At 30.1% G+C, this 20603-nt stretch overlaps 1 protein-coding gene across 2 annotated transcripts in view; it reads right to left on the reverse strand.

Annotated features, from left to right (window-relative positions):
- Positions 1–20295, reverse strand: part of cv-2 (crosveinless 2-secreting protein) — a 43065-nt gene extending 22770 nt beyond the window's left edge. Inside the window, exons 1-2 of one of the 2 annotated variants that reach the window (XM_085205199.1) lie at positions 20151–20295; positions 1972–2131 (exon numbers count right to left, since the gene is read on the reverse strand). In XM_085205199.1, the coding sequence (XP_085061325.1) occupies positions 1972–2068 (97 nt within the window). In that variant the 5' untranslated portion in view covers positions 2069–2131; positions 20151–20295. Of the gene's footprint in view, positions 1–1971; positions 2132–19918 lie in introns of both variants that reach the window. The other variant, XM_085205198.1, reaches the window with a different exon arrangement.
- Between the last annotated feature and the right edge of the window lie 308 nt (positions 20296–20603).

Genomic DNA, 20603 nt, shown 5'->3' on the forward strand with positions numbered 1-20603 from the left:
AGCGGCAGGTAAATAATAAGCAAAGCATAATTTGTTTCTTTTCCTTCTCATTATAAACAAACACAACAAATACCTATTAGTATTTATTTACTTAGACTCTATTATTTTCATATCGATTCCATGAAATAGTGTATTAATTAAGCAGCTCTATGTGAAATAATAATAAATTCATTAAAATAAGGAAATAATATACTAGTATAAAAGTATATATTTTTTAAATATACCTAATTAGTATATAAAATTAAATTTAATTAGAATAACTACTGTATAAAAATACTAGTTGCAATTGCAATTTACATAATGATTTCTATTATTGTTAATGGTTTTTAAGAATTCACATTTAAAATATGTTCATTAAAAGGAAAAATATTATTATCTATTCATTATAGTCCTACAAATTGCTTGGAGATTTGTTTACTAAGTTAATTAACAAACAGCGAGTACAAGATTAACTCTAGTATTTCCCTAGCTTAGTTAAAAAAAAAATGACAGGCCTGGCTTCTAAATAGGCTAATAGCGAATAATTTTAACATGCATTGTTTTCAGTTTCAAGTTTCCTTTCAGCTAGCCCTAAAATTTTTTTTTACATTATTTTCAGATTGCTCTGGTTGGTCAATTGTATGTAAATATTTTATATTTTGATTTTTTTTTATTTTTTGATTTTTTGATTTTTTGATTTTTTGACATTTTGATTTTTTGATTTTGATTCAGATTGCTCTGAATGTCAATTGTATGTAAATATTTTATATTTTTATCAATCAGAAAATTTCAATATTATAAATAGCTCAACTACTTTGACTTTAAAAACTCACCCAAATTCTTTATTTAATTTATTTATGTAACAAAATATCAACTATTAAAATTTATAAGTCGCTATTCTACACTAACTCTATGTAGAGCAAGAAAAATTGATTGTATTTTACTGACATGAAAACAACAAGTAATCTAAAAGCGAAAACATACTGTTTATTTACATTATTATTATCAGCTTCACGCCTTATCCCGTATAGCACAAGGTAGACCGGGAAAACCTAGTGTTAAGACACTCTGCTTATTGAATGGCGGCTTCCAACGCCTTGCTTTTGTGCTTGAGCGAAGAAATGAAAATATAAATAAATAATAATTAATTCCCTCGACTGGGGATCGAACCCATAACCGTCGCGATACAGTCACACCCTCAATTAGTATTATCGGAATGAAAACACAAACTATCTCAATATCGCGTGTTTCATATCACATTCACGAATCATTGGAATCAAATAAGCAATTGAAGTATTGCACTGACAGTTTGCATTCGAATTGAATTGGAACGTGGTGTTGCTTACAAAATGGTATCAGAACGATATCTGTACAATTAACGCTACAAGTATCAGTTAGATTTACATTGCCACTAGTGTTGTTTCAATTAAACGTCGACGCAGATATAAATAATAGATGCAGTACACGTGCCCGCTGGCTGGCAGTGGCGTTCCTCATTGGAAACTGCAGATTTTTTTTAATGGTTCGGTTAATGGAGCTCTTTATGTTTCCTGTTGTCGATGGATCTTGTCTTTTTCTTTCTTATGTCACATTCATGGAATACAAGTAATATATTTTTTTTTTTGTAAAACTTTAATATAAAAATATATTAAAAATGACGGTTGTTGTGAAATGAAAAGTAGTTGAGTTTTCGTAATACGAATAAGATAAGCTGACAAGATATTGCATAGAGGAAGTTATTTGCTAAAATCAAATTGCCGAACACATTTTGTGGTATCAGACTGAAATAATTATAATTAGAATACAAACACTATTGTAAGTGAGAATCGAACCCACAAACACCGTTTGCGCGAAATTATTTGTTTGTAATTACAATAACTGTACGTTATACAATTAAACATAGCTTAAGAAAAAATACAATTACAAGAAACTTTTGCGTTTCATTCCTAAAGGAACGTGAGTTAATATTACTAAACAAAAAAAGGTACTAACTGATAACGCCTTGAACAGAACCATCAGCCACAACCTCGGAGACCATGGCCAGCAGGAGCAGGAGACAGGCGTGGGCGGTGCGCGGGCCGGGCATCATCGCGGCTACTCGCCGCCGCGCGCCCCTCGCATCACACCCTCGCGCCACGCGGCTCGTGCGCACCTGCAACGTCACACACCTCATGACCACACTCACTCCACGCACGTTCTAGGAATGCTGAAACACCCTTGCAGCTAGAAATGGAACACTGGCTTACATTATTTTTCATCTGTTTATTTATATTATATTGAATGATTGTAAGCTGCTGTATTTCGTTTAACGGATTCGTAAATTAACTGGCTATTGCAAATCTCAATCGGAACGGTATTTAGCACTAGAATACGAAACTTGTAAATATTTTCTTTTTGTTTGTTTCTTGGTGGTATTGTGATGAGAATAATATAAGACAATGTAATTAAAAAATATATTTATTTAAAATAATAACTGTGTTTACGACATTATTGTATAATTTGTATAGTTATTGCTGTTAAAGATCTCATTGTTTGCTTTTATATGAGATATTCTTATCGTCAAATTGACTGTCAAATGACAACTTCACACTTATAAGTGTAATTTTCCTAACTCGGCTCAAATACGATTCTTTAGACGATTTAGACGATTTTTTTCAATTTTCCCATATAGCGTTAGAACGAACCGCAAAAACTTACTAACTAATTTGGACTTGTGTGATGTCACGATGCGGACGAGTCATTGGACTTTGAATTATCAGGTGATAAGTGGTTTATTTAGCGCGAGTTTTTACAAGCCGCCCTAGATACAGCACTGTGATTGATCGAACAGGATGCGAAAGTCAGTATGCAAGAAGAAATTCTACTTACGATATATACTAACTAACTAATAGTTGCTATCTACATATAAGACTGCTATTAATGTTTAATTAAAATGTTGTTAAAAAAGTTCCGTCTACTTTTAATACAATTAAGTACGTAGTTAATTAAGCCATTTTTTTAACTTTTTCAACTTTTTAGTTTTGTATTTTAGTTGACATTTCAAAAATGTAACTGGGATCGCCACAAAACATGTTATTTTTTTTTTATTAATCATAATAAAAGGAAAACAATTCAACGTTAATCTATTGTGGATATGACTTGCAATTTTTATTCTTGCTTCCTTTGTGTATTACAAAGGAAGCAAGAGAATGTACATTAAAAATGTTAATTAAATTTGTTTATTTCTATGAATAAAGTACATTAAATCGGACTCTCTTGATACCCTAATGATTTCTGGTTACCCCGCAAACAACCGCGTTAAAAATCATTATTTTTACTTATTTATCAATAAAAGTTTGATGAATTAAGATTAAATTATTAGATCTATTCTTCTAATATATTAGTTCTAATAAGGTCACATACAGAGGGTATCGTTAATTTTTTTCTACTTTTCTCTTCTAATCTAATTCTTTACTGTTCTAAGGCCACTATGTTTCTAAAGGAAAAAGTATTTATTTTAAATAAAATCACTAATGTTTATACAGTTGACGTAGGTCATCTCAGTGATAATACAATATATATAATATATACATGTACGACTAAGTAAATATATATATTATTTTCTATATCAAGTATAATATAAGATCGCAGTAAGTATTTGCTGACTAATACTGATTTAATTGAATGGTTGTTTACCTTTTTCACGTTTGCACCCACAGATACACGGCGTGATACGTATTTATGACATAATTAAATGTAATAAAGATACAACACACATTCCAAGCTAAATCCATTTCATCAATTAGAAAAAACATGAGAAATTTAAAATACATCAAACTTGATTGATATACGAGTATTTTAAATTTACTTACGACTTATTATATTATCTTTTAAGATATATCAAAATTTCCTCAACTGGAAATAGAAGAAACTAGAAGGCTAAATACCAAATCAGTGTTTAAATTATCTATGTAAAATAATAATTAACGTGATATCTTTGAGACACAGTCGCAGTGACGTTGAAGAATTATGTTACAATTTTAATATAATCATTATCGTTTTACCGAAAAAATCTAGGCCTTCGTGGCCCAGAAACGCTGGAGTGCGATAATAAACGCGACGGTTGTTGATTCGATTTCCACTCAGGAGAATAAAAACAATAATATTTCCATTTTCCAGCTCTAGTAAAAGGGCACTGCTGCTCCAGACGCAACGCCTATAAAATTTGAAAGAAAGAAAGGGGGGAACGGAAGTGTTTTATGTACCAAATTCCCTCTGCCTACCCTACTTTGTGCAGGATATGAGCGTGAAGGAAAAAAAAACTACCACGAATACGCTTTTAGTAATAAATTCCATTGCCAAGCAACATTCTCGGGGGGTTTTTTTACATATATATCTAGCGAACATTGACCTTAAATATGCAATCATATCTACAGAATTTCTGATTAAATATTATTATTACTGATAGCAAATTTCTATATATAAACAATTTAAGGTTCAATGAGATTTACTAAAAACCACTTACTAAGCCAAAAACTAAGCATGGTCTAAAATGTATCCGTGTGGAATAAAAAACGCGAATAACAAGTTATTAAGACTTGAAAATTTAAATGATCTTCTGCATTTGCCTTGATGGACATTAATATAATGCAATTAAATTTGAATATTACAAAAGCTATTCGACACATTGTTACCGTTCCAACACTGCCAGTTTCTAAGACATTGATATGTGTATTTGTTCCGGTTTCAAATCCTCCTAAAGCTATAGTAATTCCTATTATGAAGTAATGGAGGTAAATATTATATACACAGCAGGATATGCAGAGGGAACATAGTGCTAAAACACTCCGTTTTCCATTTTCCACCGACTTCTAGAGGCTTGTTGAGTAGCGGAACACAACGCCGCGCTTTTACTTCGAAACCAGGGCGAGGAAAATAGAAATAATAAATATTTAATTTCCTTAACTGGGAATCGAACCCACAAACTGTCGCGTTAATAGTTACACTTTACGCTCCTACGCCACGACTGACCTCATTACGTTGAATGTAATGAATTTATTACGTTTTTGCTATGCACATGATAAGAAACTTTAGTAAAAATGTTAATTTTGTATAGATATATCAATTTATTATGTTCCTACTACCTATACTGAATAAAATAGGGTTATTTCTTTTATTTACGGCACTTTATTCGTATATTTGTTTTAATACAAAATTTAAAAATGTAATTAAAATATTTTATTTTGCTATAACGAAAATATTGAATAAAAATGAAATATCGCAATCTTGTTTTCTTGTAGAAAAAATTGTAACATTCTTAATGCTCTAACAACCTCCAATCATTTTTTTTTATTAAAATAAAACATAAGTTGCATCGTATATTAAAAACGGTAGCCACATCCGGCATCAAGTATTGTATTTTTTTTTATCTCACATGTCAATCAGTTAATTGTCATTAAAAACGCTATACAATATCTTTCATAAAAACTGTTAGTGATATAAAAAGAGAGAAAAATAATTTGCTGAGTTTATTATTGGTTACCTCTACGACGATCAGGAATGTCCCGAGGGCTACTGACTTCAACATTTATTTAATTGTCTACAGATAATATATTTATTTATATAGTACTAGCGGCCCGCCCACGGCTTCGCCTGCGTGAACTACGTTATTATTAATTTCTGTCTCCATGAGTACCTACGTCCTATAAGTGACGTCCATGCAAAATTTGAGACTCCTAGCATTTGTAGTAACGAAGTTTCATACAAACTTTCAACCCCAAAAACAACCCCTTAGAAGTCAAATATTGCAAATTCCCGTCTTAGGGAGCACCTACGTCCTATAAATAACTCCTATGCAAAATTTGAGATTCCTAGCACATGTAGTTCCTGAGATTTCGTGATGAGTGAGTGACCTTTCGATTTTATAGATTAGATATTATTAAAAAAGTGGGTTTTACACAAATTTCTTGTCTTTTTGTCTAATCACACATTCACGGTTCACCAAACCATAACATCTGATTTAGAATTAGGAAAGATTAAATAGATTTAATACGTTTTCTGGTATTTATTACTGGTAATATACGAGCGATTAACGTATTTTAAGATTAGTATAGTACAATGTCCAAAAGTTTATTGATAGTTTGCAAAAATAATTATTCTTACTTATGTTTTTTATAAAAAATTTAAATTAATAAAAATAGGCTTTACTTCAATAAATTTATTGCAACCCTATTAAGTTATTAATATGTTGTTATGATCGAATATATAAATTTACATTATATAATACATATTCTTGAAAGGTAAAATGTCTCATCATCGTGATTCTACCTAAATTTTAACTTTGGTATATATATGGATATACATTTTATTGATATTAATAAAATTTAAATGATTAAAATTATTTATTATTGTTTCACTTCAGAAGTTATAATGTAAAATGAAACAAAATTAAAAAAAATCGCTAATTTAGATAGTGAAAATTTTTAGAATCATCATGAAAACTCGGGACACAAAATTATATTTTTATTATCTATCTGATTTCATTAGAATTAAACAAACAAAAACTTTTATATTTTAAAATATAAATAAAAATTAATTGAATATACTAACTGTCATTATAAGATATCCTCAAAATACAAGACAATCTCACACGATTATAAGAAAAATACTAAAAACAAACTAACAAAAGACCACCGTGCTGGTCTCTGGGAAGGCAGTTGTAAGCATTTAGAATAATTCGCTTTGTTTGACCATGGGAACTTAGCGCCCACCGACCTAAACTTCCGAGAACGTATTCAGCAAAGCAATTGATAAAATTAATTACTCGACGAAAATTATTTTGCTTCAGTAATATATAGGTATTTATGATATGTGTAATCTAAGTCTTTTTATTGCTTTTATATAGATACATAATTATATATTTATATCATATATAATGCATTGTATCAGTTTTACCTAACTCATATATTTTAGTATAAAATATTAAAATAAAAAAAACTTGGGTAAATCGTAAGTTTTATTAAATTTAATATTTTCGTTTTAAATTATTCTTTAAAACTTTTAACCTCAGTTTCACCTGGAGTTTGTTTTATTTTTTATTTTGCTTTTAATTTAAAATTCGATTGTATTCGATTTACAAAACGGTTTCTGTCGATAAAAATTACAAAAATACGTAGGCACAAGCAAAAGTTCTCTTAAAGTTTTTTAAGTTTATAAAATAAAATAATTTGTTAAAGTTTCACACGTTATGTATTAGCCTTTTTTATTGTATTAAGTACTAGGGGACCCGAATGCGACTACGCCCGCTTGGACTATACGAATATTTATTAAATATATTTATGAAATTATTTTCAATTTTCAATAGAGAGATGCGTTAAGCAAGCTCATTTTGGGTGACGTTTTCTAACAACAAACTTTCCAAATCGTTGCTTAGCAACGGTGGTTGTTATTAACATGGCGGAATAAATTGCATGTCAAATTAATAAGTATTTTAATATATCGATAAATATCGAAAAAATTACAAATATGAGAAAAAAAAGTATCCTATGTTCATCCCGAAACCCTCAAGTATCTCTATATGAGTATTTTATCACAATTAAATTAGCAGTTTGGCCCTGATTGCTTAAAAGACAGACAGACAGACAGAGTTACTTTCTAATTTATAATATAGGTATGGATTTCATTTTATTTTATCATAGTTTGTATAACATTAAAAAAAAAATCAGGTTTACAGGCAATAAACAGAGGGCCCCTAATGTCGAGATACTCCCCCATTATAACATAATTATTATTTTGATTTTTTAAGAATATCCATTGAAAATAAAATATTAATATATAACTATTAGAATATAACAATGGTTTCTAAGTGCTATTAATTCATTAATTTGATAGTATATTTACACAAAACTTTAAGTACCATTAATTAACCCGTGTCACTCCCAGAAACAAAAGTGCATGTACGCATCGTTATGTCCGTCTAGCACTCTACGTCATTGGCGATTTTTTTTAAATTTCGAATATACTTTCACATTCATATTAGCATGATAAACATAATTATCGCCATTGAGAGCTTAATTTGAAATAGATCTAGTAAAATAGGTTAAATATATTCGTGAGTCCATCATTAACAAGACTTCACTGCTAACTTCAATTCTGTAGCAGGTAAAAATCAAAAGAACAAGCGCGAGTGGGGCCCGCCCACCGAGGATTCCGTACAAAAATTGGAGGTGTCGAGCTTTTTCTGAAATTCAAGCTTAAATTTATCAGAGTCCTTTCGTCTGATACCCCACTTGAACTAGCGGCTTTTATATAAAATTTTGCCTTTCTTTAGATTTTTAAATATAGAAATACGCTTTTTTCAGGAAATTATGGGAATTTCAACTCGATATCTCCAAGCGTTCTTGAGATAAAGGCTCTTGTCAGACAGACAGATAAATAGACTGACAGACATACGGAAAACAAAGTGATCTTATAAGGGTTCCCTTTTTCCTTTCCTTAATATTTTAAATCATATTTATTTAAAAATTAAAAAGAAAATGTAAAATCAAACTGACAAAAGTTAAGCTATTTACCAATTAGATTTATCAAAACTATTATTGTCGTAATCCATACAGTTGCAGTATATATATTCGTATATAAAACTTTTTGTATATAAAAATATCCGATCTTAACAAAAGGTAATATTTCAAGCAGTATTTTTATGATTCAGTTAATTTTTTTTAATTCGTTTTTATAAGTATTTTACGACAACTATTTAATATGCTTGACCTCGATCTTAAACTTAGAGTTGGTTATTTGTTTATAAAATTTGTTGTAAGGCTGCCATAAATAAGTATATGAAAGTTGATATTAATGACAATAATAAATATTTTTTAAGTACCAAGCTATATACATATACGGCTATTTACAAATATAATATTTTTTATAGGCATATAAAATTGTTTTATTTAAATCTGGAGTACTGTTCAAGATATTTAAGCTACCAAATTCAAATTATTAAAGTTGAAAACTGTGGATAATATCTATACAAAAATTTTAAAATATGTGAGAACTCTACCAATTGCAGGTGGCTGAGAGGCATTTATTGCATTAATAATTGTAAACAATTTATTCAAGCACAAACCTGCCGAGCTAGCGATAGCGATATGGGATAACTGTTAAAAATTTTATAGCTCGTCGTCACCATATGAATCCCGGGTTGAAAGATACTTTAGAAAGTTGCATTTTTGTATAGGGCTCTCCAAGCTGGCCGTCATGTTCAGCATCAATCATCACCCGCTTTCACAGAAGCACAGGGGCCAGGGGGTCGAGAGGAGAGGAGCCAGCCAGCCAGCGGACGCAAGGTCGCCGTAAGGCAAACCACTTGTCGAAGCGTTCATAGCGACACGCGCATACCAGTCGCAATAAAAACTCTCGTATATATTTCACGCGTACACATTATCTCGATGCTCTCGTCTCCGATTACTTAATGGTAAAACTAACTGTACACTAGCGGCGAAACGAGATCGGGTTTTTTCTTGGCAAGTTCGACGATCTGCAAGGGCGATCGTTTCAGGGTGTAGTTCCGTGTTGCTGTTGTTTTTTTTTTATATAACTGAATTGTGATTTCAATTATGAGTGACTTTAACAAATTAATGGCAATTATTAAACGTGTTCCCAATATCTATTATATAAGTACTTAAAAAGTATAAAAAATATATATTTAAAATTACTGTATAAATAATGCTAGTTATATTTGCTAATGCTTAATCTTAGTGAGAAGTATCTATGCATTAGTATTACTGTAAAGATCGTAATATAATAAGCTTATTACAACATTTTATAGTCTTTTTATGTTATAAGGTATTACAAAACGAATATATAGATTCAATTATTATAAAAGCTTACGCTAATCAAAAATAAAAATATATTGTTTATTCTTTAGTAGGTATACAAGATTTATGTATAACAATTTTTACTTGACTGCCCGACGGAAAAGAGGGTAATGTGTTTATCTGTATATGTATTTATGTATATTTGTTTCTATATGGTTTTGTAGACACTAAACGTTTCATGTGTTTGGTCTCTACAACCGATTTTGATGATTCTTACGTCAATCGTTTCATCTTAGCCTTGCTATCTAAGTAAAGTAATGAAATTCAGAATATACCACAGAGACCACTAGATGCCATATTGTGCAAATTAAAAAAAAACACCGCCGGATTATATCAAATCGGGTATAATGATTGTTTGATTTTATTGTTGTATTTTTTTAAAGTGAAAAGTTAACTTATTTTTACAACCATTTTTAGTATTTTTTTTTTGCTTCACGCTCTATCCCGCACACAGGAGGGTAGGCAGAGGTAACCTACGGTTAAGACACTCCGTTTCCCACTTTCTGCCGAATTCTGGAGGCATTGCTGTTGAGGGCCAGAACTCAACGCCGCGCTTTGCCTCAACACCAGAGCGAAAAAATGGAAATATAAACGTAAATAAATATTTCACTTCCTCGAGTGGGGATAGAACCCACAACCGTCGCGTTACAGTCACACTCTTGTGCCGCTGTCTGTGTCTGTGCTTTTCTTTTAATTTACGCAGTCAGGTTTCTGTGTTTTTTTTATAAATATGTTTAGATAGCTTTAATTACCATAAATTTTAAGAATAATTTAAAAACAATGTTACCATCGGTAGTCAAATGATAGCTAAATAAATCTTGCTTATGTAGATATCAGTACCTCGTTAACACAACGATTAACCTACGCCACTGTTTAACGAATTATCTTAAACAAATATTGAAGGAAAATTGTAATTGCCTTTTGTTAGCTCTGCTATATTTGGATCTAAGTAATGTTCTTGTAAATTGTTTCTGCTAAACATTAATTATGTTTTACTTATTTTTATATGAAATTAATTTTATTATTATTCTATTAATATTATATTTCACAATATTATTAATATAAACCAGTTTAGACCAGTCGTGGCGCAGGCCGTCTGACGGTAAGCGCGACAGGTTGTAGTTTCGAATCCCAGTTGAAGAAATGAAATATTTAATATGCTCGGCCGAAAATGGAGAGTGTAGTGTCTTAAGAATAGGCTTTTCTGCACACTTTGCTACAACGTAAAAGAAAATTATACAAACAGTTAAGCACACTTGTATACGTAAAATATTAAATTGGCATAATTCCGTAAACAAAACCTTACAAAATTCACACCTTACGTTAGCTTTTAATAAACCTAGATAAAAGCAAAAATTAAAGGGTGTTAAACAATGAGTACCGTTGATTGAAGGCGGTTGGCACCAGCTAATCAAATTAACATCCCCGAACATAACATGTCCATTAGGACTCCAATCTTCATAAACATAAGAAACGTATGTACCTGCAAATGTAACGTCGTTAAATTGTTTAACATTTAAAATTATAAAATTGAAATAGACGAAAAATATTAATATAAATTATATTAAATTTGGGGCATCGTAATTATTAATTATAATTAAACGTATTATTTAAAGTTTAACCTTATCTTTGCAGTATTTAGGCTCCTTTGATTTCATTTAGACGCTACCTAATATCAAATTCGTACTTATGTACGTGATCAATTTAAAAAGACAAAAAAACTTAGCATAAAAATATATATACCTAGAGCTAAAAATTATATTGCTTCGTGTAATTAGTTTTTTCTAGCTTTACGCTGTGTCCCGCACACAGCAGAGAAGGCAGAGGGAACCCAGTGTTAGACACTCCTCACCCCATTTTCTACCGAATTCTGGCATTTCATACAGTGACGAAACTGAATGCTCGCCTTGCACTGGTGTATATTAAGTAGTGTAATTGATGACGATTTATGCAAATATTTTTTTTTATAATAAATCCAAAATAGATTAAAAATATTTGTTTTTATACCTATTACAAAGACATTGTTAAAACTAGTAAAGTAAGTGTATTCGTCATTTCCGCTTCTCTTTGTTAAAAATACCGTTTGCGTGATATACGTGCTATATATAATAATTTATCCCGCACAAGTTGATCTTGACTCCGTGACCTTACAACAAGAATTGTCATTCAATGAACAGTTGCGCATTGGAAATAAAATCGGAGGATCTAGCGTGTTTCTGTATTCGTTAACGTACTAACTAAATTATAGAATTTAGAATGTCTTAATAATATAAGTAAAAAATTAAATGCGATTTCTAATAAAAAAAAAGGTTAACATTTAAAAAGATTTAAAAACTGAAATTTTGCATGTCAGTGGATTATGAATTGTAGAGAAGCACTGAGAAAAGATTTCAGGAAATTCCTATGCAAATAGAAAATACTGAATTTTCTTTTATAAGTCTCAAAGTGTTATTTATATGCTTAGTGACACATATATATAATAACTTATAAATATCCCCCATTTTCGAATTCTGGAGGTATTGCGTGTTGAGTGGCGGAACTAAACGCCGCGCTTTGTCTCGATACAAGAGCGAAGAAATTTAAATATAAATTTAAATAGGTATTTCATTTCATAAAGAAGTAGAAATCGAACTCACAACCAATCGCATTTGTGACGCACTTGAGCCTCTGCGCCACGTCTGACCTCATTAGATTAGATATACTCGTAATAAATGAATAGAAATTTAAATAAATATGACGAACATCTAACCTTTGTAGAATTGCCTATAATTGTGCAATGCCCACTCATTTACATTTAGGAATAAGGTAAATGCTAACTTCCAGTATACGTTTTAAGACTGGTTCTAAATGTTAGGTAACATTATATATTTTTTATTAACTACCAAATAATTCTTCAAGTTAGAACTATTAGTAGATACTGTAAAGTGAGTTTACTAGAAACATGTTAGAATAATTATTATTTCTACATTACATTTTTACACATGTTTATTTATATGTAGGGTTTCTTATCTTTTATTATGAATAATCTATTATATTTATTAATAATAATCGATCTGCTATCTCTTACGGAAAATCCTCAATGGAAACAGGAAATATTAAACATAATTCGTTTATAATAGACGAAAAAACTTTTGTTTACTTAGTTCTGAAGAATTATAGTTTAGATAGTACAATTCACTGATTTATTTATTATTTTTTCTTAATAAAATTAACTTGTTTTGTACCTACCATATATATTATTAAGCGCAAGTAACACAATACGTCTTAATGAACTCTATAAAAAGAAAAAATGCATTCCACAGACATTAACACACAACATGCGGTTACACGTTTATATAAGTAAGAATGATTTCATCTTTTTGGTTCATGCAATGTAAGCTCAGGAATAAAAAGTTTGACTACATTCATGAAGTAATAAATAATAATATTAATAAATTAATAAATAGTATATTAGTAATAATTTTAACAAATTCGCTACTCTAACGTGATGGTTGTGGCTTCGATTCCCACTCAAGGGAATGAATTATTATTTCTTAATATTTTCATTTCTTCCCTCTGGCACTAAGGGAAAAAGCTTGGCGTCGAGTTTCGCCAGTCGACACGCATTGGGGCAAAATGGGGAACAAAGTATCTTAACACTAGGTTCCCTCTGTCTCCGTCTTCTAACAAATAAAAAAAATAGGTATAAATTGCAACAAACAAAATTGATAAATAAATATTATACACAAAAGTCAGTCATAGTTCATTGTCCCGGCGTTATTTTACAATGACATCTCTTAATTAGGACGAAGGACTTGGAAACAACATATATGTACACATATATATATATATATATATATATATATTTATACTGCAAAAAGCATTATATGTATATATAATACGAAGTGCGGAAAACTGTTTTACACAGCGATAGCAAATCATGTATTTACAGGAAATATGTGTACAATTTCATAACCCGAGATAGTCCTAGTTTAATCTAATTAATTCAATATTTATAATGTAATTTAACAATAATTATATAAACAATGTTACCCACATTATCACTGCAAGGCCTTTGTTAGATTTGTAAATTATGTTTTAACAATGATATAATTTACTTTGTTTGCAATTTTTTTATTTCATTTTTTTTTTATTTATAGCAATTAAAATAAGATGAATTATTAATAGATTTAATGAGGCGCACGAAGCGTGGTCACGATAGCAGGGTGAGCGGCGCGACCTCGCCGAGCCGATAGTGCCCACGCAGCCTGATTGTCGCCAACAACTCAAAATCAACAGTTTTTTTCATCTGGCAATACTGTGCACTCGTATATAATATTTTTTTTATGTTTTCCTCATTATGGGACATTACAATAAGTAGTCAAGAACAATCGTCACATATTCGAACAATGAACTATAAATTTATGTTAAAAAAAACTTTATAAATACAATGAACCTTTATAAATTGAAATATTGTCAAGATATTGTAATATATTTTTCATAAAATATTTTTTTAATTGAATGTTAGTTTAGACAAACAGAGGTTGTCTAAATTGACCGAGTTTCATAGTACAGACAGTAGTATTGGTAATTTAGCTTAACTTAATTAAGCTTAACGACTAATCTACAGAGATTTAGAATTTGTACTTAATTTTTGTATAAATATGTAATTTTGCTACAATTTGATTCAATAAAAACATCAACCAATATAAATATTTTCTATATATATATTACAAAAATAAAAAATAAACTTTGCAATCCATGCAAAGTAGCAACAGTGTGTTTTTATATTTTACCCATTAATGATTAAAGTAGCGTTCCCTGATAAGAGGGTCGTAGAGTAAGTATTCATTCACAATATAATTAAATGAAATGAATGGATTTACGTCTCAGCAATACATAATGTTCGAATCATTATTCTCGGAAGTGTTGAGTTCGATATGAATAACTGGCTTGCATGTTAAATAACCTCAAATCTTTCAGGAAATATACTCGGCGAACAATTTATATTTTAATTATACAGATTGTAGATAAATTATATATTATATTATTAAATTATTATATGTTTTTTTATTGCTCACATTAATTAAATTTATGTTTTTTAAAATTAACTTGCAACAGATACATACATTGAGAGCAGAGTTGCAAAGCAGAAAAAATCTGTTATTGTTCTCATGTGACTGTGATTTCTCCAAAAAAAATTTTCATCATCATAACAAAACGATCTTATAAGGCTTCCTTTTTTCCTTAAAGGGTAAGGAACCCTAAAAACACGTTTTCATTCTACAGTAGGTACTACACATAAAGTTAGGAAAAAACTAAATATTTTATACAGATAATATACATTTAGAAAGAATTTTAAAAGATTTCGGTTTTGAATACTTCATTATGACTATAAAATAGGCAACTAGACCTACTACACCAGCAACAATTAGAGTATTTTTTTCCAAGCACGATTATTTTACAGTCATGTCATTTAACAATTTCCTTCTTGCTTGCTATTTTGTATATTAGACCAAAATTTTGGAATTCAATCAAGAGCATCGGGCTAGTTAGCTAACAATCTTCCTATGAAAACAAAGAAATAATAATTATCTTAAATAATAATTCTAATAAATAATATACATTTTAACATACAAAAATTATTATTATTTTTATTTTCTGTCATAATAGTCTACGAGGTGGGAGCTATAATACAATAGATTTTTAGCTACTTTAAGTTAAAATAATTAAATTAAAGTGATATTTTCGTGTGCTCTTATATTTCTCAGCACTAAGGCAGCGGCAACAGATGATAACAATAAAATGATATTGGACCGTGTTTAAAATAATAACAGTACATTGTCGTATAAATATTCCGCTGCGAGTGACAGAAAACGATAAATATAACTTAGATAAGACTCTACTAATTAGAATATGAGCTAATTAGATTTGTCGAAATTAGTCAAATAACACGAATTATTTGAAATTATTTTTTTATGTCAACCTCAATTGTTATTTATTTTTATGTGTAATAACGTATATTGTATATTCTTTTATTTAATATTTTTTATATTTACAACTAGGGACTCAATAAAGGAAAATATTATTATATTATTAGAACTTACATTCTAGATTTTGTATTTATGATTTAAAAAACACTATTCTTATAAGGCTAGTATAATTTAAAAAGATTGAATTATTTTTTTCAGTTCAATTTTCCGCTATATCTCATATAATATGTATAGTTGTGATGGGAGAGGGACATAGCACCAAGATACTCCGTTCCTCACTAGATGTAAAGTAGTTTTACAAAAAAATATATTAAAATAAATTATTACAAAAAACAAATCTACGGCCAATGATCAATATGTCGTCATCTTGTTAATATAAAGCATAAAAGTAGGTCACCATCTCATATTGTCAAATACTGCTCTAATTTATAATACAGCCACTATACAATTTTTCAATTGTTCAGTTTTTTTAGATTATTTATCTAAATTCTTATTACTCATTTCTTAGTCTACTAGACTATAAATGCGTAATAATATTGGAATGTATAGATAAAAGCCAATCGAGATATCAGATACACTAAGAAAACAAGCGTGCCCTTAAATAAGTATACAATACAATTCAAATTCTTCAAATAATTGCCTTTAGAGATAAGAAGATAGTCGTATGTACGTCATTTATACATATATTAATGACGACTGAACAGATAAGTCATTTTAGCTATTGCTAAGTCTATTCTCTATCTGTATGTTATTATTTTAGGTAAAATGAGAATTATGAAAGAGTTCCCATCGTTGGGTGAGGACTTGAGGAGCACAGAGTAATCAATGCCTGGGACTTGAGATCCAAGTATACTCGTATATATTATAATTTAATAAACACTTCTTTATAGAATGTTATTTTATTAAATTTGTTGTTACTTAGAAATATATTATCTGTTAGATGTCAAACGTACTTAATTATTACCCATACAACACTATTCATGTTTAAGATATTGACAAAGAAAATAAGCATTTTGCATGAATTTGGAATAACGATATTTGGTTATTTTCTCATAGATTTATTACTTTTTTCTTTGATAAAGATATATAATGAAATAAATAAATAGAAAGGAATAATTGGAGTATACGAAGTGCAGCTTTTTCAGTTTAAGTGTATACTTTAAAGTTACGGCTGCACTGTATTACATGGGCTACCATTTTGGCGCAATGTGGACAATGTCTTCATAAGAGCCATGGTTATGAATTTGATTCCCACTCAGGGAACCTTACCTTTTTTGATATCCAGCAAGAAAAAGCGTATTACTGAGTTACGCCACTCAATGCAGAATGTGCCGAATTCAATCGAAAAGCGGAAACCGGAGAGTCTTGGTTCTCTCTTCCTACTCTGCTATAGAAGGGAATAGCTGTCAATAATAATAGGTTATATTTATTGTCAATTATAATATACATATTGTTAAATAGATATATTTTAGGAATGCTACTTTTGCTATACAAGTTTGAAAGAGATGATTTGAGATGAAATCTTCAATATTTAAAAATACACATTATATGGTTGCTTAAAACCTTAAGTTGAAACTTAAAACATTTCTTATTTTATTTGTAACATTATGATGAAAACAAGACATACTATTGTATTGTGATGAAATTATATGTCTGAGTGAATCATTATACTTAAATCAGCTAGAGTCAAGTCAGAATTGAAATTAAAACGTTGTTTCTGTAGCTATTTTACTGACTAAAGTGTTGGATCTTGAAGTAATTCTAAATATAGTTCAGACGTAGAGATACGATAGGTGTATTACGAATATTTTATATGAATGAGTAAGGGCTCTGTTTGGATAACTGGTCTGACTCATCATCTTTCGCTGAAAACGATGAATCCACCCATCAATGTAGGTACTAATTCACCAGGCAGACCCTGGCAATAGCCGGGATTAATGCCAGGAGGAAGAATGTAAGTACTAATTCAATTCAATATCTTTGTATTGTTTATATTTTCTCATAAAATTGATGCAAAGTAAAAAGTAGAGTTCGTAGTTTACTTAATAGGTTGGTTGTCTCACCTTTAAGCTGTATCCCACATGTAGCTGGGTAGGCTGAGGAGGCCTAAAGTGCTGAGACACTCCGCTGCCCACTTTCTACCGAATTTGGAAGAATTGCTTGTTGAGTGGTGGAACTCAACACTGAGCTTTTGCGTGGCCACCAGAGCATAGAATTGAAAATATTAAATATTTAATTTCCTCGAATGGGAATCGAATCCACAACTAATCTTGGCTTATGCCCCTCGCGCCACGACTGGTATCATATGTATTAGGTAATACAATAAAAAGCTTATAATATGAGACAGCTGTAAGATAATGTAAAGTAAGTGTTAAAACAAGTATTTTACACAATGCACTAGAAGATAAAGTAAAACGTTAATTTCAGAAGTATTCAGGATTTTTTTTGTATTTTATTTAATAAAATGTGTAATTTTATTCCTTTGAAAAATTAGTTTAATTCAAAATAAATATTTTGTTATCGTAAGTTTATTTATATTTAACCGTTTAATAAATATATTAGGGGGCTCCAATACAATAAACGTGATTTTTTGCCGTTTTTAGTCCGAATCGCACCTAACCAGTTATTGATTATGTTGAAATTAATTTTAAAATATCAAAAAAGTTCCACAAAAAGCAAAAATCGGTATTTCACAATATTAGGCGAGTCAAAACACTGATAACACATTTGAGTGAGTCATGTAATATTGAGAATTATTTACGACAAAATTTAACTGTATTCTATGCAATTATAACAATAAATAAACATATTACATTAAGTTTTGTAAATTTTTTTCTTTAGTGTATATGTATTTAATATATTCTTATTAAGAAAAATTAAGTATACGTTTATATACATAAGTTTTTCAAGACATCAAGAGCGATTTACGAAATTTTTCGCGTCCTAGGATATTCTACATGTCAGTTTAATTTTTTTTAGTTAAAAATTTAAATATATATAAAGAATTTATAATTTTCAATTAATTTAGAACAAATAGTACATTCAATTCATGTCCCCAACAATACTTTATACGTCGGTTTTCCTTCGGACATCTTATGATGATTGATTAGCAATAAAAATTAAAAGTACAAATAATATATGAAAAGTGTTATTACCTCACACATACAAAAATAAACTAATTTTACATGACGTAAACATTATTACTATTTCAATGAGATTGTATCGGTCCGCCTTGATAATGGATAAAATAAATATTTCCTAAGACATGACAAACAACAAGTTTTAGTGGAATCTTAGATATGCTTATTTTACTTTATTCAGAGTTAAGGATATCGACGCCTTTCTTCTTTCTTTCTTTCTTCTTTCTTTCATTCTTTTTATATTTTATTTCTGTGAATGGTTGATAAGCCCCACGTTCATTACGAGTGTTTACTAGGATCAGTCATGAATCATTCTGAGTAATTTACTTACTTATTGCAAGCTGCAATATATGTATGTATGGGTTGTTAATGTTCATTGACACTTTCGTATGATATGGTTTTTATATGGTAACATTATTATATTCTTTATTTAGGCTAATTATAAACATTAATTTTATTAAAAATAATATTTTTCATTAAAAACACAAATATTTTTGAAAATCTTATTTTTTTATATTTATTATTAAAATAATATCGAATTTTAGCAACCGACAGGTTTATTGGCAAATCGCTAACGCTATTCGCACCAAGGACCAAGATAATATAATTATGAATAATATACGCACATTAGGATAAAATATGCCGAATCAATTAGTAAATATTCGGCCAACGCTTCCTCGAAGCTTTGATAAACTGTTATGTACATAATATGTGTGTTCGAGTGATTTTACCTTTTAAGCCAGTACGAAGTTTGTGGAATCGTACGCTATTTACTTACTTCATCGCTACGAAGTTACATCAAGTTAAATAAGTAGGTACTTACGTACTCATAAATACCGACGTGTACGAGAAGTGAGCTTGTTGGTTGCTCACTTACAACTTTCTAATAAATTTACCGACATGCTTCCATATAAAAATAAATAAATGCATAAATAAAAAAAAATATTTTGTCCAAAAAATCAAATAATATATTTACCTCACAGATCACTTTGGCGTGACACTTCAGTTATGACATTCAAATACACACTTCACTTTCAGTACACTTGGAAAAGCCCGTTAAGCTGAACAAAAATGGCCCATACGAGAATAATAAACAAAGAACTCGTGACGCACGTACAACAAAAAGAGCTTTCTATTAAAATCAACAATTTTTAATTAAACAAAATATTTTTTTAAATGAGTATCGATATAATACAGTATCGACGTACGTATCGTATCGTGGTGGGACCACGCAGGCTGGCGGCGGCGAGGCAGCGCGTGCACTGAGTGGTAGCCGTGGCCGATGGGTCTCCGCTGCCGGCCGCCGCACGACTCTGCCCCGCGCGTGCGCCGGACCTGTTCCAAGCACCACTATCTTAGCTCTCGAACCAGCCTGCACTCCGGCACCGTCACTCGCCACGGGCCAGTCGCCATCGTCACACGCTTTCCTTTGCAGAGACCACACAGCTATTGGGATATCTTTTAGGTCTCATTATCGTATACACTTTTGACACTCGTAAATAAATTCATTCGCGATAATGTTAGACTACTTTATTAGAATTGCTCTCGAGAATGTGCATTGTGGAGGTCGTGGACTGATAAAAACAACAGACAATTTACTTTAATAAATTCTAAGTTCATACTCATATGTGAATTCAATTCTTTTACATAAGAAGAATTAT

The sequence above is a fragment of the Heliconius melpomene genome, chromosome 20, assembly GCF_056956725.1.
Source record: "Heliconius melpomene rosina isolate 202511_hmr_F chromosome 20, ASM5695672v1, whole genome shotgun sequence".
Classification (NCBI taxonomy): domain Eukaryota; kingdom Metazoa; phylum Arthropoda; class Insecta; order Lepidoptera; family Nymphalidae; genus Heliconius; species Heliconius melpomene.